Genomic DNA, 27,649 nt, shown 5'->3' with positions numbered 1-27,649 from the left:
ACTACAAGTAGAAGGATTGGACTTACCAAGACAGATTAAGGAATTACTTGAAGAATTTAAAGATGTGTTTCCAGATGAATTACCTAAAGGATTACCACCTATTCGTGGTATTGAGCATCAAATTGATTTGGTGCCGGGAGCTTCACTTCCTAATAGACTAGCATACAGATGTAATCCAGAGGAAGCGAAAGAGATTCAAAGGCAGGTCGGTGAGCTCTTAGAGAAGGGCTATGTGCGAGAATCACTTAGTCCATGTTCCGTACCTACTTTGCTTGTTCCGAAGAAAGATGGTACCATGAGGATGTGTATGGACAGTCGTGCTATCAACAAAATAACAGTTAAGTATCGATTTTCTATACCCAGACTTGATGATTTGCTTGATGAGTTGCATGGTGCTGTATTGTTTTCTAAAGTCGATTTTCAAATCGTACTTGGATTACCAAGAACACAACGTGGGAAGGATTTAATAATGGTGGTGGTTGATCGATTCTCCAAAATGTCCCATTTCATTTCTTGTATGAAAACTGACGATGCAGTACATGTTGCTGATTTGTTCTTTCAAGAGATTGTTCGTTTTGCATAGAATTCCTAAAAGCATTGTCTCTGATCGTGATACAAAGTTCTTAAGCCACTTTTGGAAGACTCTTTGGAGGAAACTTGGAACAAAGTTACTTTTCAGTACGACATGTCATCCACAAACTGAGGTAGTAAACGGAACTTTATCTTCTTTGTTACGAGCTGTTATACAGAAGAATTTGAAGAGTTGGGATACTTGTTTGCCGATTGTGGAGTTTGCATATAATCGTAGTGTGCATGGGGCTACAAAATTTTCACCATTTGAGGTTGTTTATGGCTTTAATCCTTGTGTTCCTATTGATCTTGTTCATATTCCAATTGATGAGAGGACATCTATGGATGAAATTAGAAAGGCAGAATTGATGAAGAAACTACATGAGCAGGTTTCGACTACATATTGAGGAGAAAACAACAAAGTATGCTAAACAAGCTAACAAGGGGCGAAAGATGGTCAGGTTTGAACCCTGGAGATCTTGTTTGGATTCATATTAGCAAGGGCAGATTTCCAAGCAAACATAAGTCCAAGTTGATGCCAAGAGCTGACTGTCCATTTCGTATTATAGAGAAGGTGAATGACAATGCGTATAAGGTAGATCTTCCTGGTGATTACAACGTATCAGCTACTTTTAATGTGAAAGACTTATCTCCGTACTTGGATGATGATGACGATTCTGATTTGAGGACAAATCATTTTCAACCCGGGGCTGATGATGTGCATCATGGGAATTATAATCCATCTCGTAAAGCTGAATCTAATATGCAAGAGGATTCATATGGTCCAATGACAAGAGCGAGAGCGAAACAACTACAACGGGCCTTGACGAATCAAATTGCAATGATTGAAGCTGCGTCGGAGTTAAAAATTAGCAATCAGTTTGAAATTGGTTCAAGGGTGCTTATTTGCCTATAATTGGAACTTGGAGATGGGAAAAGCCCTTAATGGTTCTTTTCATGCTGGGCTACTTGTATTTGGATTGATAATGCAAGTGAAGGAATTGATGCTGTTTACGGTCAGAACAGTAGATGGATTTGAACCCGAATTTGAAGTCATCCAATGCATGTGAAAACAAGATTTATGTAGGTAAAATTCAAGTTCAGAACGTGATCTTTCTATATTGTCCAACCATGATTGCATTGGACTTTTGTGTCAAAAGTTATGGCTGTTTTAAATTTAGTCTGCACATGTTTTAGAAATGTCAAAAAAAACGTCTGTTAGTTAAATTTGTCTACTTGCTTTATTAAAAGTCTAGTTTTTTAGGCTTGACTTCTGTCATGTTGAATTCACCTAACTTTGGAGGGATGTTCCAAAGATAAATATGTATCAGAATATGAAGAAAACACTTTTGGCCAAGATTTAAAAACTTAATTCAGAGAATTAAGAGTTGTTCTTCCAAATTCGTTTTTGTGAAGAACCCTACCTGACTTATCACTCTTCAATCACAAAGAGTGTGGCGTCGAAATCCTAGACTGATCTTTGTGGCGTCCAGATCGACTTATCAAAGTATCATTCTAGTCTATCCTCCATCTTATTTACCTTAAATCACTACAATCCAGCCTAAATACCAAAAGAAAGACAACACAACCAGACCCATCCTTCATCCATTTTCGTTAGAATCATTGTTGCCGATTTTCAAATCATTCACGGCACATCATCAATGAAGAAGAAAATCCTTTTGACTAGTATTTCTTTTAGCTTACATACCAAGGCGGATGTCATTTTCCATTGTAAGGAATATGTTGGAAGTTGGAACACTGGAATTCAACGAGTTAATCAGTGAGTTCATGTCATCAGCTAATCTGATGCGAGAAGGTTAAAAGGTAACAAACCTAAAACAATTTAGGGAAAGGGGAAAGGGCAAATGAGAAAGTGATTAGTATTTAAAAGTGCATATTTATCAAGGTTTTATATCATCATTTTGCACTTAAAGTATCAATAACTCCTTAACTAAAGCATGTTTTATAATAACAAGTCTAATACTATAAAATGCCTTAATATATGGCAAATGTTCATCTTAAATGCAGGCCTATCATATAAATCAAAGGATTGATTGATGAGTTCAAGTATGGAAATTGAAAGGACAAAGAGAGGGCCAAACTTAGAAAAGAGATGTTGGTGTAGTCCAAACTGGAACACTATTCGGTAATTGGGTCATATATCGAGTTCTAGATGTCAAAATGATCTCAAATTTATACACCAATTCAGTAAGACATAGGCCTATAACTTTCATGTTTTCATCAAGATCTAATAAGGCCGTTTTCAAGTCCAAATTATAACAACAACGAAGAAGTCTGAATCTGTCCTGCAGCCCGGACACTGTTCAGTGTTTGGCCTATATCTGGAGTTCTAGAAGTCCAAATCATCTCCATTTTTTTTTCTGGAAAGCTGAGTCAATTTCCTACAACTTTCATGTTTTCAAGTGGACCCAGTTCTGATGCTAACATTTTCGTTTTATTCAAACAAGAAGATAAGGATTTTCACAAAGTCAAAAGTTGGCCACCCACTCAACAATTAGTCATCAAATCAACAATTCTGAATTTTGGCCTATAAAAGGAGGCATTTGCCATGTATTTAGGGGCTTAGGTTGTTCAGATCAAGTTCATGCTCATTATTTCTCTCTTTATATTTTTTGTAATTCTTAAGTTTTGCTTTCATTAATTTCTTGTTTATGCTTTTCATTTCCTTTCCTTTCCTTAGTTAACTTATATCTTATTTATGTTCTTGTTTTGTTTATTTATGTTTCTCTTCTTTATTATGTTTAGCTAAGTTTATTATATCAAGGTGAAAAGGTTACACTAATGGTGTAAGAATAAGTACGGTGAAACTCAACACGGATTTTAATGTTTAATATTAACATGTCTTATCTTTTTATCTTACTAATTCTTAATACCTTGCTTGTTAAATGGTTAATCTAGATTTGTGTTGTATAACACTTGGTACAACAAATGCTTGGCACTCTCATAGCCCAACCGTATGGTATTACCTACACCTGGGCTATGAAAGGAACTTGATTTGTTGTTAACATCATGAATTCCTGACAATATTTAAAAGTTTGGTGTTATGTAAATAAGATAATTAATATGATCATGTTAATAATTTATAATGAGCTATTAATGACAAATCATCTGATTGGAACCTCCTTCGTGTGTGGTTTCCAAATTGAGTAATAAGAGTTTATATTATACTTGTTTGAAATACCATTGGTGGATCCTCTAACCTTGACATTTGTTTTTATCATTGCTTAATCCTTACATTAATCTTTCATCTCAAAGTTGTCATTAATTTCTTCATCTTCTTCTTTTATTATTATTACTACTACTATTACTATTACTATTATTATTACTATTATAATTATAATTATAATTATTATTACTATTACTATTATTATTATTACTATAATTATTATTATTATTTACATTCTGTTTATATTATATAAATATATCTCTTTGATCTTTTCATAAACTCAGTATATAGGCTGGAAACCTGTGACCCGATCTTTTAGATCATTCTCAGGTATAACAACGCACGTGCTGAGTATTATTATTATTATTACTACTATTATTGTTATTATTGTTATTATTGTTGTTGTTATTATTGTTGTTGTTGTCTTGTTATTTATAATTTATACAATTAACCTCTCTGTGGTTCGACCCCGGTCTTGCCAGGTTATTTATTACTTTGATACTCCTGCACTTGGGAGAAGACATCAATCTTTTGGTCGTGTTAGAAAGCCGAAAAGGGGAAGGGTGGAGACGTGGACTTGGAGTGTCAGGCAGGGGAGTCAGCAGTTGTTTTTATTTCACGTGAAATCGTGAAATCGAACCCGGTTTCATGTTTTTTTACGAGTTGACCCGTTTTTGATCGGGTTTGACCGGGTTTGATCGATTTTACTGGTTTTCGAGTTTTAAACCCGATTTTACATGTTTTACACCTTTTGACTCGTAAAATCGTCCGATTTTAGGAGTCAAAACTTGTTTTTAACAACTTTGGATACACATATTTCACAATAAAAGGACCGTTCCATCTTGATCTTAGTTTTCTAGGAAATAAATGGAGTCGAGAATTATAAAGCAATATTTTTTTACCAACATTGAATGTTTGTCTCAATATTTTCTTGTCATGAAACTCTTTGATTCTTGCTTTATGAATTCTTGAATTGTCATATGCATCATTTCTTATTTCCTTAAGCTTATTTATTTGCAATTTTCGCAGCTGACTAGCATCATCAAGGTTTGAATTGAAAGCTTTAATATCCCAATAAGCTTTATGTTTAATTTTCACAGGCAAGTGACAAGGTTTTCCATATACTAGTCTATAAGGTGACATACCTAATGATATTTTATAAGTAGTTTGATAAGCCTAAAGTGTATCATTAAGTCTTAAAGACTAGTCTTTCCTATTAGGGTTCACTATTTTCTCCAAGATCTGTTTGATCTCCTTATTACCAAGCTCTACTTGTTCACATGTCTGAGGGTGATAAGGGGTGGCAACTTTATGTGTGATTCCATATGTCTTCATTAAAGAATCAAATGGCTTGTTGCAAAAATGCGTTCCACCATCACTTATCGTGGCTCTAAGGATTCCAAATCGACTTAAAATATTGTCTTTCAAAAACTTTATCATTGTTTTGTGATCATTGTTTCGATTTGATATTGTCTCTATCCATTTTGAAACATAATCTACTGCGACTAATATGTACACAAAACCAAATAATAGAGGAAATGGACCCATGAAATCTATACCCCAACAGTCAAATATCTCAATGACAAGAATAGGATTTAAAGGCATCATGTGACGTTTTGAAATGAATCCCAACTTTTGATAATTTTCATAAGTCTTGTAGAATGCATGTGAGTCCTTGAACATGGTGGGCCAATAAAATCCACTTTGTAAGATTTTTGCAGTGGTCTTTTTTGACGAGAAATGACCCTCATATGCCTCAGAATAACAAAATTTAATAATACTATTTACCTCATTGTCAGGAATGCATCTTCGAAATATTTGATCAGGACAATATTTAAATAAATACGGGTCATCTCAATAAAAGTTCTTCACTTCGTTCGAGAACTTTCGTTTGTCTTGGGCACTTCAATGAGCTGGCAATTGTCCTGAAACAAGAAAATTAAAGAAATTAGCAAACCAAGGCATTGTAGAAATTGAAAGTAAAGATTCATTGGGAAAATAGTCATCGATTAGTGTGATTTCAGATTTCAAATCTGTTGTCAATCTTGACAAATGATCTGTGACAACATTTTCAGTGCCTTTCTTGTCTTTGATTGTGATATCAAATTCTTGAAGTAACAAAATCCACCGCACCAATCTACCCTTATAATCTTTCTTAGATAGAAGATATTTCAATGCTGCATGATCACTAAAAACAACAACAAGTGAGCCAATAAGATAAGACCTGAATTTATCACATGCAAATAGTACTGCAGGTAATTATTTTTCAGTGCTGGTGTAATTCATTTAAGCACTATTTAAAGTTTTACTTGCATAGTAAATCATATAGGTTTTCTTATCTTTTCTTTGTCCTAGGATAACACCCACATCATAATCATTAGCGTCACACATTATTTCAAAAGGTAATGACCAATTAGGAGGTTGAATGATAGGAGCAGAAGTAAGTAATTTTTTAGTTTAACAAAGGCTTCTTCACAATGTTCAGTCCATTCAAAAATATTATCCTTTGTTAGAAGGTTACTCAAGGGCTTAGATATTACACTAAAATCTTTGATGAATCTTTAGTAAAAACCAACATGTCCTAAGAATGATCTAACATCTTTAACAGATTTTGGTGTTGGTAAGTTGGCAATTAACTCAATTTTATACTTGTCAACCTCAATTCCTTTCGATGAAACAATGTAACCAAGTACAATGCCGTTTGTTACCATAAAGTGACATTTTTTCTAATTCAGTACAAGATCCTTCTCTTCACACCTGCTCAAAACCTTTTCCAAGTTAGTTAAACAATCATCAAATGATTCACCAAAAATAGAAAAATCATCCATAAAAATATCAAGGAAACATTCAACCATATCACTAAATATGCTAAGCATGCATCTTTGAAATGTGGCTGGTGCATTGCATAATCTAAAAGGCATTCTTACCAAATAGACATGTGAAAGTAGTTTGTTCTTGATCTTTCAATACAATTTCAATTTGATTGTAACCTGAATAGCCATCTAGGAAACAATAAAATTCATGACTTGCAACTCTCTCTAGGATTTGATCCATGAAAGGTAAAGGAAAATGATCTTTTCTAGTCATTGAATTAAGTTTCCTATAGTCAATGCACATGCGCCAACCAATAATAGTTCGAGTTGGAATTAACTCATTTTTCTCATTTGTTATCACAGTGTTTCCAGACTTCTTGGGTACAACTTGGGTAGGACTTACCCATTTCCTGTTAGAAATAGGATAAATGATTTCATTATCTAGAAGCTTAATGACTTCATTTTTCACTACTTCTTTCATATTAGGATTAAGTCTTCGTTGCATTTCTCTAAAGGGTGTAGCATTTTCATCCAAATAAATCTTGTGTGTGCAAATCAAAGGATTAATTCCTTTTATGTCAGCTATGGTCCATCTTAATGCATTTTTGTGCATTTTCAGAGTTTGTAATAACTTACCTTCTTGATGTGCATTAAGTTTGGAAGAGATTATTACCGGAAAAGTTTCATTTTCTCCCAAAAATAAGTATTTGAGATTGAATGGTAACGACTTCGAATCAAGTTTTGGTGGTTGAACATTTGAAGGTATGGACTCAATTGATCGTGGTGGCAATTCTTTAATTTGTGGTCTCCAATTACATGCATTTGCTTCTTCCTGAAAATAGACCATTTACAACTCGTCAGGTTCATCAATCTCAGTTTCACTAGAAATGGTTTGAAATTGATCACAAACTAATTTTTCAATAAAGTCCACTTCCTGTAAATTATTATCATCTCCAAGTTGCTTGTAAATGTTGAAAATATTCATCTCCAATATCATGTTTCCAAATGATAGTTTCATCAATCCATTCCTACAATTAATGAATGCATTAGAAGTTGCAAGAAATGAACGTCCTAAAATAACAGGAATTGAATTACATGCTTCAACAGGTTGTGTATCCAAGACAACAAAATCTACGGGGTAAATGAATTTATCAACTTGTATTAACACATCCTCAACTATTCATCTAGACACTTTTATAAATCTATCAGTAAGTAAAAGAGTTGCAGAAATTGGTTTAGTAAATTCACACTAGCTCCAAGATCAAGTAAAGCTCTTTCAATTTTATGTTCTCCAATAAAGCAAGAAATTGTAGGACAACCAGGGTCTTTATATTTCAAAGCATTATTGTTATGAAGAATAACACTTACTTGTTTGGCTAAAAATGCTTTCTTTCTCACATTTAGTTTTCTCTTCATAGTGCATAGATCTTTTAAAAATTTAGCATAGGAAGGTACTTGTTTAATAACATCCAACAAAGGTATATTGATCCTTACCTGTTTGAAAGTTTCAAAGATTTCAGAATTGTGATTGACTTTCCTTTGTTTGGTCATGGCATAAGGAAATGAAAGTGCTGGCGAAAAATCAGTCTTTTCTTTACAATGTTCAGATTCAACCCCTTCCTTACCCTTAAAGATTAACTCATCATCTTTCTCACAAGGTTCAAGAGTGGGTTTTTCAATAACCTTACCATTGTGAAGAGTGATGACTGATTTGACTTTATCCATATGTTGACTTTCAGAACTACTTGCATTTGCATTGCATTGCCCTTTTTAGGATTTTGTTGTGGTTAAGATGAAACTTACCTTTCTCTTGGAAACTTAAGAACAGATGTGAATTTTGCAAAAGTATCTTTAAAATTGGCATGCCTTAAGCAAGTTAAGTGTTGATTTCCTATTGCTTTTCAATGAATGCATGCAATGTTTCATCAAGATTTCTTCTAAGAGGTGGAGCATAAGGAGGTGCATATCCATGAGAATTTTGAAAATTATGGTGTGCTTGAAATGGTAGCTGTGAAGTTTATGCGTTATTATTATTATCACTCTTCCATTAAATTAGGGTGGTTTCTCCAACCAGGGTTGTATGTTTGCGAGTATGGGTTATGATTGGGTCTTTGGAAACTGTTTAAAGCCTGAGCTTATTCATGGAGGCATTCCTTGAAAGAAGGCAAAGTTGAACAGTCATTGGTTGCATGTTCATTTGTTTCACAGATTTGACACACAATGTCTTGAACAAATTTTAATTGACCACTCTTTTTCAATTCTAGTGCCTCGACTTTTTTAGTTAATGATGCAAACTTGGCTTGGAGGTTATGATCTTCCCTAAAGTTATACATACCTCCACTAAATGTATTAAGTTGGATTTCACTTGGTGCCTCATAAGTGCCTATAGTGTCCCAATTTTGTGTATTTTTAGCTAGCAAGTCTAGGTATTCCATCGCTTCATTAGGGTCTTTATCTTCAAAAGTTTCATTGCACATCAATTTAACCATTTGCCTATCTTTAGGTGTTAACCCTTCATAAAATTGTGAAACCAATCTCCATGTTTCAAAATCATGATGAGGGCAAGTATTAAACATGTTTTGATACCTATCCCAACATTGGTAAAATGTTTCACCTGGTTTTTGAGTGAAAGTGGTGATTTGTCTTTTGAAATAGTTAGTTCTGTGAGATAGAAAAAACTTCTTTAAAAATTGTTGTTGCATTTCATCCCAGGCACGAATGGATCCTGACCTAAGATTTTGTAGCCATGTTTTAGCTTTATCTTTTAATGAAAAAGGAAAAAGCTTTAATCTAATGGTATTCATGCTACAATTTAAGTTATTATAGGTGTTACAAACTTCTTCAAATTCTCTCAAATGCAAGTATGGATTTTCTAGATCTAAGCCATGAAAAAAAGGTAAAAGTTGAGTAATGCCTGGCTTAAAATTAAAATGAGATGCATCAGGAGGGAAAACTATACATGAGGGTGCACTTGTTCTTGTAGGATTCATACGGTCTCTAAGTGTTCCAATACAGTTATTCTCATTATTCTCATTATAAAGTGACTAATTATCTTCTTCGGTCATATTTTCTGAAAATGATGAGGATACCCTATAAAGTCTATCACTTAATGTATGTGACCAAACACTTATGCACGTGTAGAAAGAGAATAAAAGGAAGAAGAAAACAAAAGAAAAGGAAACAAAACAAAAGAAACAAAGTTAGATACAAGAAAAGTGAAAAGAGAAAATAAAATAAATACTATAACTTGTATAAGAATTTACCTCCCCGGCAACGGCGCCAAACACTTGACATGACCAAAAGATTGATGTCTTTTACCAAGTGTAAAAGTGTCGAAGTAATAAATAACTCGGCAAGATCGGGGTCGAATCACAGGGAGGTTAATTGTATAAATTATAGACAAAAATAATACAACAATAACAATAACAAAAATAATAGTAGTAGTAATAATAATAATAATAATAATAATAAAGACGAAGTTGATGAGAACTTTGAGATGGAAGATTAATGTAAGGATTAAACAATTATAAAAACAAATGTCAAAGTTTAAGGATCCACTAATGGTATTTCAAACAAGTATAGTATAAACTCTTATTATTCAACTGGAAACCACACACAAAGGAGGTTTCAATCTGATGATTTTTCATTAATAACTCATTATAAATTGTTAACCTGATCATATTAATTATCTTATTTAAGTAACACCAAACTTTTAAATATTGTCAGGAATTCATAATGCTAACTTATGTTAACAACAAATTAAGTTCCTTTCATAGCACAAGTGTAGGTAATACCATACGGTTGGGCTATGAGAGTGCCAAGCATTTGTTGTACCAAGTGTTATACAACACAAATCTAGATTAACCATTTAACAAGCAAGGTATTAACAATTAGTAAGATAAAAAGATAAGACATTTTAATATTAAACATTAAAATCCGTGTTGAGTTTACACCGTACTTATTCTTACACCATTAGTGTAACCTTTTCATCTTGACATAATAAACTTAGCTAAACATAATGAAGAAGAGAAACATAAATAAACAAAATAAGAACATAAATTAGATACAAGTTAACTAAGTAAAGGAAAGGAAAGGAAAAGCATAAAAAAATATTAATAAAAGCAAAACTTAAGAATTACAAAAAATATATATCTTGATCTGAATAACCAAGCCCCTAAATGCATGGCAAATGCCTCCTTTTATAGGCCAAAATTTAGAACTATTGATTTGATGACTGATTGTTGAGTGGGTGGTCAACTCTTGACTTGTTGAAAATCCTTATCTTCTTGTTTGAATAAAATGTCATTGCTAGAATTAGAATTGGAACCATATATACTCATAAAAGTTATAGGAAATTGTCTTATCTTTCTAGAAAAGAAAATTGAGGTCATTTGGACTTTTAGAACTCGAGATATGGGCTGAACACTGAACAATGTCTAGACTACAGGACAGATTCAAACTTCTCCATTGTTGCTATAATTTGGACTTGAAAACGACTTTTTTAAATCTTGGACTCCACATGAAAGTTGTAGGCCTATGTCTTACCGAATCTGTCCAAAACATTAAGGTCATTTGGACATTTAGACTCGAGATATGGTCTAATTACCGAACAGTGTTCCAGTTTGGATTGCACCAACATCTTTTTTCTAAGTTTAGCCCTCTCTTTGTCCTTTTAATTTCAATACTTAAACTCATCAATCAATCCTTTCATTTATGTGATAGGCCTACATTTAAGATGAACATTTACCATAAATTAAAGGTATCTTATATTATTAGGTATGTTATTATAAAACATGTTTTAGTTAAGGAGTTATTGATACTTCAAGTGCAAAATGATGATATAAAACCTTGATAAAAATGCACTTTTAAGTACTAATGAGTGAGCATTAACACATAGTAAACAACCATCATTTTTTCTTTTAGTTTTTTTTAGTAATTTGTGTAATTGGTAATGGTAATGTTGATGGTAATGGTAATTAAACCATTATCATAATCCAAAGCATAATGATATGACTAGTAGGATAGGACAACAACACACATATGCAAAAAAAATCACGAAATAACTACTCAAAATTATTGGGATTCCCAAAACAAATAGATGTAGTAGTAATAATAATGTTTTTTTAAAAATTAGAAGCCGCATGGATCTTGTTAGACAATCTAGGGTTGTTTAGGTTTGTGATAAGATTACCTGAATATCATATCTTTTTTTCTAGGCTTAATCAACTCTTTAAAGTTGGATTATCATAAACCACAAGTCATTTAATTGTTTGACCTTTAACAATAATCAAAATGAATCACTATTGAAAAATATGTTAAAACTCTTTTATGATAAATGAATTGACATGCTTTGAGTGCTAACTCTTTTTTTTTATCCACTTTACCTATTTCTATAAGTGTACCTAATATATAGTGTGTAAAGTACATTTATTAAGAAAGATATGAGACATAATATTCTATTTATAGAAAAAATCTAATAACTCTATTAATGATAAAATGTCATTTTACCCCTTAAAAAAAATACACATATAAGATAATTTTAGGAATTTATACAATCAAATCCCGACTTGAATTTTCCAAGTTTAGAATTGTAATCCCTTGTAATAATTATACTTTAGTACTTAATTTTTAAAACTTATTTAAAATCAAGTTTTACTTGATTAATCATCATAAATTAATTCCTTACATATGTTTTTTAATGTGTTTGACCTATAATATGTTAATTCAGATATAAATCACAATCTGAATAAAAATAGGATTAAATAAGTTCTATAATTTATCTTATTATGAGTTTAAAATTTGTTTGATTTGTATTTAAGGATCAAGTGTATCATTTAGCAACATGTTATGATCCCTTAAATATTAAAAAGATCATATATGATTTGATTTAATATTTAGTAATCAGTTTATCGATGTAGTTAATATCATTTCATCAAGAATATTTCGATGTAGATATTGGAACATGAAATGTATCTACTCTATCAAATCATATTTATTCTCAAGACTATTGTCATTGATTTCTTTAATAAGATTTAAAACTCTTTTCAAATCTCATTTCGCCTTGTATATGGATTTCACAATCAATATTATTAGAGAACAAGTGGAACATTTTTTTTAATTCACCTAAAATGATGAGTAATCTGTTAATCACTCAAATACATTCACATAGTTCATATTATAGTCAATATATGCATGTGTTGTTACCCTTGATTAAAACAATGTGCGATCAAGATTAAAGTATAACATTTTCTATATAAAAATATCTTAGTGATCTCAAGTAAGGGTGATCATTTTCAGTTCAATTCGGTTTTATATATATAAAAAAAGCAACCAAACCGAATTAAAAAAAACTGAAACCGGTTCAAACTGATCGGTTTTGGTTTAGTTTTTTTTGACAAAAACTGGTTCAAACCGGTTTTTTGGTTTGGCTCAGTTTTTTTTCGGCTTTTTTCGATTTGGGTTCGGTTTGGTTTTAGGCTTATAAAACCAAAACTGAACCGAACCGATCAGTTTTTTCAAAATTTTAATCGGTTTAATTTTTTTTTTCACGGTTCTATTTTTTTTGGATATTTTTTTTTTCCAGTTTTCTTAGTTTAATCAGTTTTTTTGATTTTTTTTGCTCACTCCTAATCTCAAGTCTAAGGATTATTTACAAAAATATCATGTGAGGCTTTTTATAAACACAAATAATCTTTTTATATGGAATCCTCTGTAGGTCCATTAAATATATATGTCACTAGACAAACACCTTCTATACATAAATATTAAACAATAAAAACAAAAACAAAAAATCCTATAAAATCTAAATGGAGCGCGTAACCTATCGTCTAAAGAAAAGGAAGAAGAAACAAGATCTAAAAAAAGGAAATTATGAGTAAATTATCTTTTAGTCCCTAGTTTAAAGCAATTATAACTTGGTTTATTATATTTTAAAAGCTATGACTTAGTCCATCAGTGGTTTGTTTGATGAAACATGTATGATATATTTAAGATTAAGAAAAAACTAACATATGATATAATATGAGAATGACCACCAAAGATTAAGGAGTTAAATTATAGATTTATAAATATGAAGGACTGCATTATAATAATATTAAGAAGGTAGAGATTAAAATAAATTGACTCAACTTATTTCCGGGAAAAATGCGGAGAGAGAAAAAGGGAAAAAATAACGAAGAGAAAATCTAGAGAGAGGAAAAAAGATAACTTCAGTCCTTGTGCGTGTAAGAAAAAGATCAATAGAACACAGACACGTAGGGAGAGAAGCAATCGAGAGTTTAGAGAGAGAGAGGACGTTGATTATGGATTTAATTAGTATTTATTTAAACCGACCATTTCAATATTTTCTTGCCAGATCATAGAGAGAGAGAGAGAGAGGGGTTTTTTTAATAAATTAAAATAATAATAAGTAAATAAATAAATAGCAGATATTCGTTTGTATTAATTAGATCCTCTTGTATGATTAGATATATATAATCTGATTGTAGTAGTTATGTTCTGTGTGTTTAATATTAAAAATAAAGTCAGAAGAGAGAAATAATAATAATAATAATAGTATAATAATAGGTGAGAATTATTGTGAAATTGGAGGGAAAAATTAGGGATTGATGGTGTTCGATTGTGGTGGATTGTGTTAGTGAAGAAGGGGATGACAGCCAAGCGAAGAGGAAGAAACGTTCAAGAGCTATATAGTGCGACGGACATAATTGGGGAACCAAAGGCATGTATGTTATTTTAATTTTAGGGCTTCTTTTCTTTTTCTCTGTTAATTTTTGTTTAATCTATTGTTTCTTATTGATTTTGGATTGTTTGGGGTTACTCAGTGGATTAGTTTTTTTTTTTCTTTTGCTCTATTGATTGATTGTTTTTATATTTACTTTGTGTTTTTGGCGTATGTTTGGAAAGTCTTAGTTTTTGCTGATTCGATTGTGGTTTCGATGGTGCTTTTTCGTAGGCGAGGGCCATTAGACGAAACTCAGAAGAAGTGCATGGTGAGGAGAAAGGGTAATTTACGTTCTGTTTTTCTTTATCTTGTTTGCTCTTTTCTTCACTCCTTTTCCCCATAGAGTTTACTTTAACTGGGAGCACCGTCCATTGAATGAAAATATGTATATGTATAGCATAAATAGATGAAATTGAATTCCGCAATTTGGTATCTCATCTGGATCGGTAGAATTTAAGATGCATTGCTTCTTTTCTTTCATTGAAGTTATTCTAACGGAGTGTTTGGAGAATAATCTAGCTATAAGTGTTATCTATATATTTCCTTGAGCCATGGTGTTTTTATTTTATTTTATTTCTTTTTATTATCTTGAATGTGGACTCTCATTACCATTGATGGAACATAGTTAATCTATCAAATGCTGTATTCTGAATCAACTTTGAATTCAACCATTATTCTAAAGTCCTACAAGATTCCATATATTGCTGTTTCTCATATACTTGCCATTGAACTTGTTCAAATGATGAGCACCGTTGCAAAACTAATCTTTTGGAGATGTCTTGGGGCTAAGGAGAGAACACCTGTAGTAATATTGCTTGGGGTGCATTTGCTTTACAGTGAGAGTTTTACATTTTTCAATTTTGTTCTTTCTTTGCTATTGTCTACATAACAATTTATTTTCTTGTTGATTCCTTTTACAACCTTCTTAGGTTAGGAGTTATGGGTTGCTTGATCTATTTTTTTATTCTTTTTTTTTCCTGTCACATCAATACATCTTGTTGGTAAGCTTATCCTTCATAGGAAGCGGGTTTCAAAAAGGAATGATCTTATCAAGCACAATGTCTTTTGTCTATTTCTGGTGATCAAGCAAGTACAACATTGTATTTTCCAGCTCCATCTTATTATTTCTATAGATATAAAGGTGGTAGTTGCAAAACCTCTCACTACTAGAGCTATATATATAAAGGGAATAAATCCTAGAAAAGATTGAAGGTACTCTCAGAATGGGTTGCACTTTCGATAATCAAGGCATACATTTTGTTTTCTGTGTGTTACTCCCTTCCTTGAGCATTGTAAAAGAGCAGTCGGCATTTGATAGGAGCTTGCTTATCATTGTTAAATGATTGAAGGTACTCTCAGAATTGGTTGCACTTTTGATAATCAAGGCATACATTTTGTTTTCGGTGTTACTCCCTTCTTTGGGCATTGTAGAAGAGCAGTCGGCATTTGATAGGAACTTGCTTATCATTGTTACCTTCATGAGGGTGTAAAAATGAAGCTGTCATGGAATATTCTCTGTCATAGGAATACTGTCTTAGTTTTAATTAGGTACAAGTTGGTTTTCAACAGAGAAAACCTGTGATGTTGTATAGTTCTCCCTTGGTTTCAACCTAAAGACACAGTGATAGTTGATGCTCCTTGGCTGTTTTAAACTCAGATAAATGAATTCTACCTTCTTTTTGTCTTTTTGAATAAATGTTTCCAATATGCTTGAAGTGCATAATCTTGAACTCTCTTAGGGGCCAATGGGAGAAGTCTTCTAGTTTGATTAAGGAGACAGTGAGCATTCCAGTTGAAGAAATAGTCACTCTTGGACTGGTTGAAGCTTCCCACAATTACCTTTTTGCTTGCCATTCTTTTGTCTTCTGTTGTCTTAATACAAAACAGGGATTGGATGTATATGATTTTTGAGGAAATATGAATGTGTGGAAAAACTATTGTTCTTTTGTTTCTCATGGAAGATAGGTGTTCAAAATGTTTCCTGGGGAGGATAAAGCAAAAAGACCATCTGTTAACAAAAGGATTTTTGAAATGCATATTGGATGAGTTGTTGTCTTATGAAGAAGTGTTTCATTATGGAAGGAAGCATCCTAATAGCACAATGGCTTACCACTCAACAAATATAAATAATTCCATGCTTTAAGCAGCATTGTCACAATTCAGTTGCTTTTGTTGTATCAGTAAGGCTTGATTGCTGATAAAGATGATTATTACAGCATGATCAGCCACAGGCAGCATGCAAGTAAACTAGTTCCCGCCCTTACATATGATAAGAAAACCACAGAAAAAGTGCTTATTAGCTTAAATGCAAACCTTATATAGTCTGGTTTTGTTTTTAAATGTATGCGCATGGAAATTTACTATTTGAGGGATAGTTAAAGTGCCCTTTTTTGGTTTCTTCATTAAAAAGGTGTGAATCCCCACCCTTGCTTTGTTTTTCTTATCTGATTACTCATATTCTGCTTTATTTTTACTAGGAATCATCACAGGTTGAAAAAGGATTAGGCCAACCTTCCATGAGACGGAAAGTTCGTACCAGTGCTGAGTCTGGGACCTGTAATGTGTGCTCTGCTCCCTGTTCATCTTGTATGCATCTTAACCTAGCCTGTATGGGATCAAAGGGTGATGAGTTTTCTGATGAAACCTGTCGTGTAACTGCATCAAGTCAGTATTCTAATAATGATGGTGATGGTTTAGTCTCGTTTAAAAGTAGAGCACATGACAGCTTACAGCATACCACCAGTGAAGCAAGCAACCTGCTCAGTGTCAGTTCAAGTCATGATTCTCTGTCTGAAAATGCAGAAAGTAAAGTAAACAGAAAGTCATCTGATGCTGATGCGTCAGCTGAGTCTCAGATGTGTCCGAAGATGTCCTCTGGTAGAGCTGTTGCAGAGGATCAGTTTTCTCCAAAAGCAGAGAGTTTTCCAGATCAGAAAACTTTCTCAAAGAACAATGTGGATTCTAAATCTGAAGAGGGCCATGATGATAACATGTCATGTGTTAGTAGAGCTAATGATGCAAGCAAAGTGGTTAGTTATTATAACATGAATTTAGACATGAAAAATTGTTTGCACAGTTCAGCTTTAGAAGTGGAAGGATCTGGAAAGGCACCATTTTCTCATAAATCAGGTTCATTTGAGACTCCTTCAAATGATGTTGATGCATGCAGTAGCTCACCAAAGGTCCAGACTAAGTGCCTTTCCTCTAATTCAAATGGTAAACATTTAGATGAAGATCCATCTTTACATGACCATGGAAAACGGTTTGAATGTCCAACAGAACAAGTCAATCTGTCATTGTCAAAAGAAGCATCAGCTAATAGTGATTGTGTTGGCAACTTGGCTGCACACAACATTGCTGATGACAATGCAAATGGTAAAAGTACCCTCAATGCAGATAGTTCCAAGGTTTCATGTAAAATCAATTCAAAATTAGAATTAGAGGCAGACAAAGATAGCGGGGACCAAGCAGATGAGGGTTTTAAATGTTCTGACCAAGTTGAACAAAAAGAGAAGTTGAATGAGTCAGATGAGTTAGCAGATATGCAGGGGCCTATGTTGCAATCTGCATCTGGGGATGAGAGTGACGAGTCTGAAATTCTGGAACATGATGTGAGTAATTTTTTTATACTTGTTTAGGAAGAAGGATTGTACATGCATCTGCTTAATGAGTGCTTGATGAATGTTTACAGAACTTGTTTTTTGCATTCTCTTTTCAATTTACACATCTTGCATTCTGGTGGTCTGAAAGTATTTTCTCCCATGCAGTTTATGTCTCTGGATCTCATATATGTGTGTGTTGCTTTCTTTCTGTTTTTTCTATTCTCCGTGGTGTGCTCCTTAATTTCTGCCCTTGCAGTTTCTCCTCTGTCCTCTTCTGAACTATTTGCTTCAATGAAACAGGTAAAAGTGTGTGATATTTGCGGGGATGCAGGTCGGGAGGATTTTCTTGCTATATGTAGTAGGTGCACAGATGGTGCAGAACACATGTAAGAATATACAACTTTTGTCTATATATTTAGCTGGCAACCCAAACTGGTTATTTTTGTTTTTATCCTATCAATTGTTACATCACATTTTAACATGGCTATTGCTACTAATCAGCTATTGTATGCGAGAGATGCTTCAGAAACTTCCTGAAGGTGACTGGTTGTGTGAAGAATGCAAGTTGGCTGAGGAAGCTGAAAATCAAAAGCAAGGTAAAGCTGAAGTAGCAGTCCAAATTGTCATTTATTTCGGTGATAAAAAACCACTTCCTGGACACAAGCATTTTCATACTAGTATCCTTTCAAAATTAATTTGAATGTTCAGATGCTGAGGAAAAAAGGATGAATGTAGCAAGTACTCAGAGCTCTGGCAAGAGACATGCAGAACATATGGAGCTGGCTTCAGCACCCAAAAGGCAGGCAACTGAATCAAGTTTGGCATCACCCAAGTCATGCAGTCCTAGCAGAATAGCTGCAGTGTCTCGGGATACTTCATTCAAGAGCTTAGATAAGGGAAAAGTGAAGATAGCTCATCAAACATCTTTTGGCAATCGCTCCAATATTGATATTCCGGAAATTGCACGCCCTTCTGTGAATGGTCCACATGTTCAAACTCCCAAGGGTAAGAATCAGAACCTTGTTGGCTCATGTTCCTTGCTGTTCATATTCACGTTGTGCTATGTATAGAGGTTTTGAATGTTTGGCAATTTGGTTTTGCACCACTTCACAACTTTCAATGCAGTCCACAATTTATGTTTCATTAAAACCAACATTAGATTTAGGATCCAATTTATGTGGATCTATGTTTCAATTTCAGATCCATTGGACAGCAATAGGTTAAATAATCAATATCTTCAATTCAGATTTTTGTTTGCGTTGTTGATGAACAAAAATGTTTACATAATTGGAATGCCTATCAAAAAATGGTTGACATGTAATAAATAGGGATGGAGAATTAGGATGTGATGTTTGGTCTGATAATAACTAAATACATAAAGAATTCATTAAGTGGTGTAAAAAAAAACTAATATGTTTGCACCCTGTGTAATATAAGGTTGTTTTTGTTTCGGGGTAAAAATTTGGAGGTCAAGTGTTAAGTGGTGAAGTATTAATGGTGTAAAATAGTTGTTGAAGGGTCAAGTGTCAATGATGTTTGATAGGTGTAAAAATATGTACAATGGTGGGACCTAAAAATTTTAAATTAAACATTTTAAAAATTACTTGTAAATAATGTCTGTTGGCGTGGCCTAATAATGATGTGCAAGTGTAAGTGGCAAATTGGGTGAGACTCTCCCCCCACTAGGTTAACCTATGACCCCCCATTATGTGGGTTAATTCAAATGTTAGCCCCTTAAGTGTTTCCTCCAAATATGTTTTCAAATGAGATTAACCTAAAATTGATATGGACAGTTGAACAGACTCTATAGCTTTGCTCTTTCTAACATTTCTTAGAAACTTGGTTTTATAATGTCAAGCATCATGTCAATTTCTTTTTTCTACAGGGGCCTTATTGAAGTCCAAATCGTTCAACACCTTAAATTCCAAAATGAAAGTGAAACTTGTTGATGAAGTTCCTCAAAAACATAAGGGCGCTAGAGAGAGTTCTCTTGATATGAAGGAGGGGACTGCTAGAATGATGAGGAAAAGTATGTCATTTATATCTGCAAGCTCAGGCCGATCCAGCACTAATGAGTTGAAAGTTAAAATGCTTTCATCCAAATTCTCTCACATTCAAGATTCAAGAGGATTGAAACAAGTGAAAGACCGGGATGCTGTTGATAGAAAAAAATTGTTGAGATTGGGTCGCCCTCCAGGTAGTTCAATGACAAGTAGTGCTGTTGTTTCAACACCTAAGGTCGATCAAGGGTTCACTCCTCGTGGTGAAAGTGTCATAGCATCATCCACAGGCAACAACAGAGAGTTGAAGTCCGCACATTCTAATGGAAAATTGGGTACCCTATCAAGATCAACTAGCAATGTAGGTTGTAAAGGTGCAGATACTCCAGTTACTTCAGGTATTTCTTGATTGATAGACTTGACAAAATATAATGTCGTCAGTTTTGCCTGATTGTATTTTGTGATGCACTTAATTTATTTTTTATTTTTTGGTAAGATAAACTAAGCTGCTATTTTATTTTTACCAATTCAGTTCAAGCCTCATCTAAAAATGGAATAAGCAGTAATTCTGCGGAACAAAAATTGAACCAAATTAGCCCCAAGGATGAACCCTCATCCAGTTCTTGGAATGCTGCCAGTAATGCTACTGAAAATTTGCAAGATGGCCTGCCTCGATCTCGGGAATCATCAAATCAAGGTGAAAAGGCTAGGGAAAATTCTCTCAGTCGCTTGAGATCTGCTGGTATAACTGGGTTGAAAAATGTCACTTGTCAAAAGTGCAAGGAAATTTGTCATGCTACAGAAAATTGCACTGTTGTTAGTCCTTTGGCTTCTGGTACTGATGTATCTGCTTCTAGAATTCCTAGAGAGGAGATGAGCAAAGGTAGAAAATTGAAAGCTGCAATTGAGGCTGTTGCTATGCTTAAGAAGCCTGGAATATACAGAAAGAAGAAAGAAATTGATCAATCCAATGGGTTGTCCTCATCAAATGTGGATGAAAGTGGCGAGATAGCTTCTCAAGATCAGCGCTCAGTTTTAAATAAGATGAGTGAAGGAACAGATGAAGGGCAAGCAAATACCGGTGATTCTTCCTCTGAGTTTTGCAAATCGACAATTATTAATAATGTGAAGCAGCTTAATGAGCACTCCAATGATGCTGTTTGTCCTTTCAAGGTGGGGTCAGATTCTATCGCCCCTTATTTGGGAAAGCCTGTTCAAGATTCAGCAGAAAAGTCTGTCCTTACAAAGATGGGGTCAGACTCCACTTCCCCTTACTTGGGAAAGCCTGTTCATGCTTCGTCCTCTGAGTTCTGCAAATCAACAAATTTTACTAATGTGAAGCAGCTTAATGAGCACTCCAATGATGCTGTTTGTCATTTCAAGGTGGGGTCAGATTCTATCACCCCTTATTTGGGAAAGCCTGTTCATGCTTCAGCAGAAAAGTCTGTCCTTACAAAGATGGAGTCAGATTCTACTGCCCCTTACTTGGGAAAGCTTGTTCATGCTTCTTCCTCTGAGTTCTGCAAATCAAAAAATATTAATAATGTGAATCAGCTTAATGAGCACTCCAATGAAGCTGTTTGTCCTTTCAAGGTGGGGTCAGATTCCATTGCCCCTTATTTGGGAAGGTCTGTTCATGCTTCAGCAGAGAAGTCTGTCCTTACAAAGATGTCAGCTATCCCAGAGCATGAATATATCTGGCAGTAAGTTTGTCTTTCTTAAAGTGTGTGCATTGACATTGCCTTTTCCTCCACATTCCTTCCTGCATGTCTTAAAAAAAAATGCAATGTAGGTAAGCTTCTGTTATGTAAATACAGGGGGGTGTTTGAAGTGCATAGAGCTGAAAAGGTTATTGACTTATATGATGGAATTCAAGCACATCTATCTACCTGTGCATCTCCTAAAGTCCTTGATGTGGTTAGCAAATTCCCCCATAAAATTAAGTTGGATGAAGTACCTCGCATAAGCACATGGCCGAGACAATTCCTTGTCACTGGTGCCAAAGAGGAAAATATTGCTCTTTACTTCTTTGCAAAGAATTTTGAAAGGTGAATATGCCTTTTCAGATTGAGTGTTTTTTACTTCATCTATTCATCTATTCATCTATTTGTTTTTTGTACTGCTCATGATACAGTTATGAGAACTACAAGAGATTGTTAGACAACATGATTAAAAAGGATTTGGCCCTCAAAGGATCATTTGAAGGTGTTGAATTCTTCATATTCCCATCCACACAGCTTCCAGAGAACTCACAGCGTAAGATTATTTGAAAATCATTTTATAAACACTGATTCCATGGCACCATAATCATTTCCTCATAGCATTTGTGTTTTAAACCATGAGATGTTTGGAAGACATATACCATTAAATATTGCCCCATGGATGTTGATGGAGCACCCTATCCCAACCTTCCTGTGATTTTCATTGGCTGCAGACTCCTATTTGACACTTATTCTGGACTAAGTAAATGTTATTGTATAAATTTTTTGTTGCTTATGTTATTGTTTACTTGGTTTTCTAGAAAGATAGCACCTCATGACCTGTTGGAAGATGCATAAAAGTTCTGATTGTTTTAAGTTTTATGAAGTCTAAGACTTGTCATCTGAGGTAAAGATAGGTAAACAACAGTTTTATGAATGCACCAACAGTTATATGGGCAAAAATGAATGAACTGTATGCACAATAAGAAATGATTAGCTAGCAGTTAAAATACACTAGGTTGCTGCTAGCTGGTCATTTGTGAAGCATGACAGTTCTTTTAAAATGTCAGTTATAGGTATTATTCTCCTTTTAAGAAGAGAAACAAATGGGATAGCCTAGTGAATTTGAAAGCACTGTCATGCTAACTAATAATGCGTAAGTCAGCTGGCTAGCCTTTAGCTGCTTTTCTGGTAGGAATTTGTGAGGAGCTTGCATGTATGGTCAAAAGTCATGGAATTAAAATAATATAGTTTGTGATTATTATTTGCAGGCTGGAACATGTTATATTTCTTGTGGGGAGTGTTCAGGGGAAGGAGATCTGATTGTTCAGATTCATTCAAGAAGTTAGTTATGCCCAGTTTGAATGGGGTGCCCAGGGACAAAGACATTCCCGCTGCAGTCATGACTTCATCTGAGAATCTCTGTGTGCCTGAATGTATAGTTAAAAATACATCTGCATGTGACCGTCCATGTTCTTCTGATGTGCATCTTGCAGCAAATGCTCCTGAGAAACCAAGTGTTTCCTTAAATGGGAACTCTGATGACAAAGTATTTAATTCACAGACCAACCTAGAGAAGCAAGATGGTAAAATTGACTCCAGATCGTTGACAAAGATTCGAGGAAGCAGTAGCCCATGGTGCCCAGAAGCTAGATGCAGCAGTCCTTCCCCGGTAATTTTTTTTCCTCACACATGACAAATGACAAATGACAAAACATTTGATTTGGTTGATATTACACCATGGCTTTATCTATGTTGGAGTCTTTGTGGAATGGCCATGGTGTCTGTTGCACTACAATGCCAACAATAAACATATGATGCAACACATAAACAGATTAGTTTTGGATTTTCTTCTCATTTAATGTGACACTAGCCATCACTGATCAGCAATTTAGTAATCTTGTAAATTTCTCAAGTTTGTCATGCTTTGTTGTTTTGCCATATATTAAAAAATTTAAGTGGCAGCAACGTTCTGGTTTTCTTTAATCTCCACAATCCAGTCAGACCATTTAGTACACATGCTACTTCAGAAAGGTGGCACAAATGACTTGCTTGAATGTGGTTTCGACATTTGCGATTCATTGTAATTCTATAAAGCATTTGGCTTTAGATTTTTTTTTCTTTCTATTCCTAAACTATTCCTTTTCCTGTATATATTAGCATTAGATTTTTGAATGACATTTTCTTCATTGTAATTTGAATAATTGCACCTGTATTTTCTTGACAGTATGCATATGAATGATTTTGTTATTTAATGTGGTTATATTGCCCAAGGACCAGGATATTTTGTGCTCCTAAAGACAGCTTCCCACAACCTCTCATACAATATTAACATGCTATTTGCTCTCCCTACAATACTTCATTGAAATCTCAACATTGTCTTCAGTCTGTGCCTGCAATGAATCATTGGCAGCTATTAAAGACAAGCATTTGTCAACCCTTGCAACGAAACCCTTGACTACTTTCTATATTTCCTGGAATAGCTTCCTGATTCGATGCTAGTTTTGTGAGAGATTTGGAATAGTAGGGGATTTTGTTGCAGTTTGATTGATATGGTCAAACTTGTAAAATTTGTGCTTCATGTTTGTTTGCTTTGATAGCGTCCATTGTGCATGACTATGGCTTTCATATTTTCTTGCTCTTTGAGGTCTTCAAGGCATCTCCATAAAAAAGGATAAGAAAGAAAACTTAAAAGTCAAAGGTAGTGAATTAACTTTAGTGAGGTTCAAGCTCTTCTGTAACAATTGGCAAATAAGGATCATTAGGTTGCCCAGTTCTGCCCTTATAGGTTCAGGAAACAGTAGAGCTAGAAAATATCTAACCAAAAAAATGAAGCTAATTTGTACTTGTGAGATTTTTTCAGTTTTCTTAGACATTTTCTAGAAAAATCATGAAAAACTTGTTTTCTGTTCACTTTTTTCTTGGAAATACGTGCTTTTTAATTTTACATTCCTAAAAGTTGTTATCCAAATTCTCTACTTCAGAAGAGAAGCCCCTTGTTTAGTTCTGATATTCAAACTGTCGTTCTTTGTTTTGAAGACAATCCAAGCAAGGCTGATGTTTCTATTTTCAAAAACTTTACTGAGTTAGTGAACACGTTCTCTCAATTTTCTGTATAGGAATGATTTTGGAATAAAGATGTATGCTGGATTTAAAAGTCGACAAATTGTTTTCTAAAAATAAAATCAAACTAAGTCTCTCTGGAAATATGTTCCTAAATATTTACTTTCATTTTTTGTTCTTGTTCTTTCTCTTTTCCTGAGTGCTGCTTATATGTATGGGTTTCGGTGACTTTTCCTGAGTGCTGCTTATATGTATGGGTTTCGGTGACTTTTCCTGAGTGCTGCTCATATATGTGGGTTTCAGGGAAGCTTGTTTCAAACTTCTTTTTCATTTATCTTTACAATTGAATGATCACTGACCCTTCTTTTTACAGGAAGAAGTTGGTCCACCTAGGTGCAGTCTGGATGTGGACCCGAAACCCTGTACTGAGGTAACTCGGACTAATTCTGTCTCTGATGTGAAGGAGATACAAATTCATGAAGGTGCTTCATGTCTTGGAGAAGATATGCCATCCTTCAAGATTTTTGGTGTTGGTAGTCAAAATTCAGGCTGCAGGAGGATTTTTGGTGAGGATAAAATAGTTGATAGAACATTCAGTGACAAAGATAATATTATAGTTGAAAGGGACTTGAATGAAGATAACGTGAATATGGATGTGGAGACTTTCTCAGGGAAAGGTCCAAGGAAACGACCATTTTTGTATTTGTCAGATACTGCACCACTGATTTCGAGTAGCATGACTCATAAGGCTCCGTGGAATAAGGAAGATAATAATAATAATACATTGGTGGATGGAGAGAGCATCAGTAAGAAGCTGAAGACGGGTTTTAGTGGGCTACATGGGGGTAGTGGTTCAAGAGATGAAATTTCTTTGAGCGGTAGTTTTGCTTCACAGACATGTGATTTGGGTTCCAGCTCCTCCGTTGAGGAGAGGAGCTATGACAAAGCATCTGCTGAAAAAGTTATCTTGGAGGACCTGGGAACTAGTGAAAGGCACTTCTTTCCCGTGGATTCACATCATGTCAAGGATAGTCAGTTGCCTGCTATCTCCATGCCCTGGAACACATCAAATGATGAGGATCAAGTTCACGATGGGATTCCAAATCTTGAGCTTGCCTTAGGAGCCGAGACAAAATCCCCAAACAAGGGAATCCTGCCTTTCTTTGGAATGGCTGAAAAAAATCATATCCAGAACAAGCCTCCAGACAAGGTAATGAACAAGGAAGAAGATGATGATGGTGTCTCTGCTTCCCTTTCCCTCTCCCTCTCATTCCCATTCCCAGACAAGGAACAAACGGTAAAACCTGTTTCAAAACCTGAGCAACTTGTGCCTGAAAGGTGTCATGTGAATACTTCACTGCTCCTCTTTAGGGGCCTTCCAGATATCTAGGGCTATGGTGACTCTCACTGTGTACACATTGTGCCCCACATGGACGTGGTAAATGTGCCTCATACATAATGATGGTCTTCCTAGGAAAATCAATTTCCATCTGTTCATAAACCCACACAGGATTTACTAATAATTTTTCCCCTTTTAACTTTTCCGAGCACTTTGTTTATGAGTGCCGTCGTCGCGGCTGTTTGTATATAAAGAGATTTTAAGCCGGCACAGGTTTAAAATGCCATTAGATATTTGCAACCTCGTGATTCTTCTTCGAGCACCTGTTTTGTTTTCTGATTTTGCTTCTTGGTGTTGGTGCAGTTGTCATTTTGAATTGTTTGTTGACAGGAAAATGGTAGTAACAGATGATGCTTGTGACAGATCCTCCCTTGTTATTCCTTGTATGAGACGACTATAAGCTGTCAAGGCAGATGTTTTCGAGTGGAGTAAGGCAGGCATATTTCAAAGAATGTGTCTTGTAATTGCTGGGCTAGTAAAATACCTTTGGGAATTCTCCAACGTTAATGTGGTGGATCCTTTGGAATCAAACTCCTGTAATGATATAAATCCGTCCATGTTGTTCATATGTGCTTGGCCAGCGTACTCGCTTGGTACGATGGTACAGTTATAAGCTGCGTTCTGAGTCATACGCAACTGGGTGAGGTGAAGTAAGCTCAACAGGAAAAGGATGTCCATCGCAATCTTATGCCTGGATCAGTGGATGCTTGTATCTAAATTGCCACTGGGAAGTTTATTTGAGTTTTTATGTGTTTTAAGCTTGGTAAAAAAAATAGTAAAATAATACAATTAAAAAAATAATTAGAAAATTAGTACACTCTTACAAGTAGGGGTGTTCACGGTCCGGTTTTAACCCAAAAATTCAACCAAACCAAAAAACAATAGTCCTTGTTAATATAACTTGAACCGAACCGAAAATCAGTTCAAACTGAACCGGTTTTGTTCGGTTTGGGTCGGTTTTTAGCATCCAACAACCAGAAAAACCAAAGCATTTTTGTTGCTGCCGTTGTATACCTTAATTTGGGCTTTGTGTCAATGGAGGAACGAGATAGTGAACGAGAAAACAGTCCAGTCAAGAAAAAACGGGCTGATCCAACTTCAACCAAAGACTAGAGAGAAGAAACAAAATGGAAAAAGTACAAAAAGGTACCAAATCACCAACAATGTAATGACTAGGGATCCTATGACCATATCCATCTACTTGGTAAGACAATAAATTAAGTTGCCCAGAGGGCAAAGCCATGCACTTTCTTTATTTGAGATTTCAGAAGTATATCACATCATCAAAATAGGGGCGGCTGGAAGGGTTATGGGAAAAGGAAGGGGGAAATGGAGGGGGGCTGTTAGGATTATGGGAAAAGGGAGGGGGAAAGAGAGGGGGGAAGGGGGAAAGGGAGGGGGCGGCTGTTAGGGTTATGGGAAAAGGAAGGGGGAAAGAGAGGGGGGAAGGGGGAAAAGGAAGGGGGGCTGCTGTGAGGGTTAGGGTATTTAGTTTTAGGATTAGGATTTTCTTTTTATACTTTTTTTTTTAGATATAATTAAATCGGTTCGGTTTGGTCCGGTTCAATCGGTTTAAGCTTTTTTAAACCGGA

General features: G+C 34.7%; 1 protein-coding gene and 1 non-coding gene across 5 annotated transcripts; both read left to right on the top strand.

Annotated features, from left to right (window-relative positions):
- The first annotated feature begins 9,117 nt into the window (after positions 1-9,117).
- Positions 9,118-9,223, top strand: LOC118027815 (small nucleolar RNA R71). The gene has a single exon (XR_004683893.1). It is a non-coding gene; the product is annotated as a small nucleolar RNA R71 (small nucleolar RNA).
- Positions 9,224-13,709: 4,486 nt separating this feature from the next.
- LOC118027742 (protein PARALOG OF AIPP2) lies at positions 13,710-26,297 on the top strand. Of its 4 annotated transcripts, none has more exons than XM_035031184.2 (12): positions 13,710-14,290; positions 14,525-14,561; positions 16,771-17,904; positions 18,196-18,281; positions 18,397-18,491; positions 18,604-18,900; positions 19,781-20,293; positions 20,428-21,598; positions 21,713-21,943; positions 22,030-22,151; positions 22,867-23,267; positions 25,032-26,297. In XM_035031184.2, exons 2-12 carry the CDS (start codon positions 14,559-14,561, stop codon positions 26,046-26,048), a joined length of 5,070 nt encoding a protein of 1,689 aa, XP_034887075.1. In that variant the 5' UTR covers positions 13,710-14,290; positions 14,525-14,558; the 3' UTR covers positions 26,049-26,297. The 4 variants fall into 4 exon arrangements, with proteins under 4 accessions (XP_034887075.1, XP_034887076.1, XP_034887074.1 ...); XM_035031185.2 differs by having other exon boundaries at positions 14,525-14,574; XM_035031183.2 differs by having other exon boundaries at positions 13,710-14,294.
- The last annotated feature ends 1,352 nt before the right edge of the window (positions 26,298-27,649 follow it).

The sequence above is a fragment of the Populus alba genome, chromosome 19, assembly GCF_005239225.2.
Source record: "Populus alba chromosome 19, ASM523922v2, whole genome shotgun sequence".
Classification (NCBI taxonomy): domain Eukaryota; kingdom Viridiplantae; phylum Streptophyta; class Magnoliopsida; order Malpighiales; family Salicaceae; genus Populus; species Populus alba.
Note: the sequence above shows the minus strand (reverse complement) of the source record. Positions and strands in the feature narration are given on the sequence as shown.

Bases quoted from the DNA above. Each gene is read 5' to 3' on its own strand.
- LOC118027742 (XM_035031183.2), top strand. The intron at 17,905-18,195 runs GTGAGTAATTTT...TCAATGAAACAG, and splicing joins CTGAAATTCTGGAACATGAT to GTAAAAGTGTGTGATATTTG. The intron at 18,492-18,603 runs GTAAAGCTGAAG...TTGAATGTTCAG, and splicing joins AGCTGAAAATCAAAAGCAAG to ATGCTGAGGAAAAAAGGATG.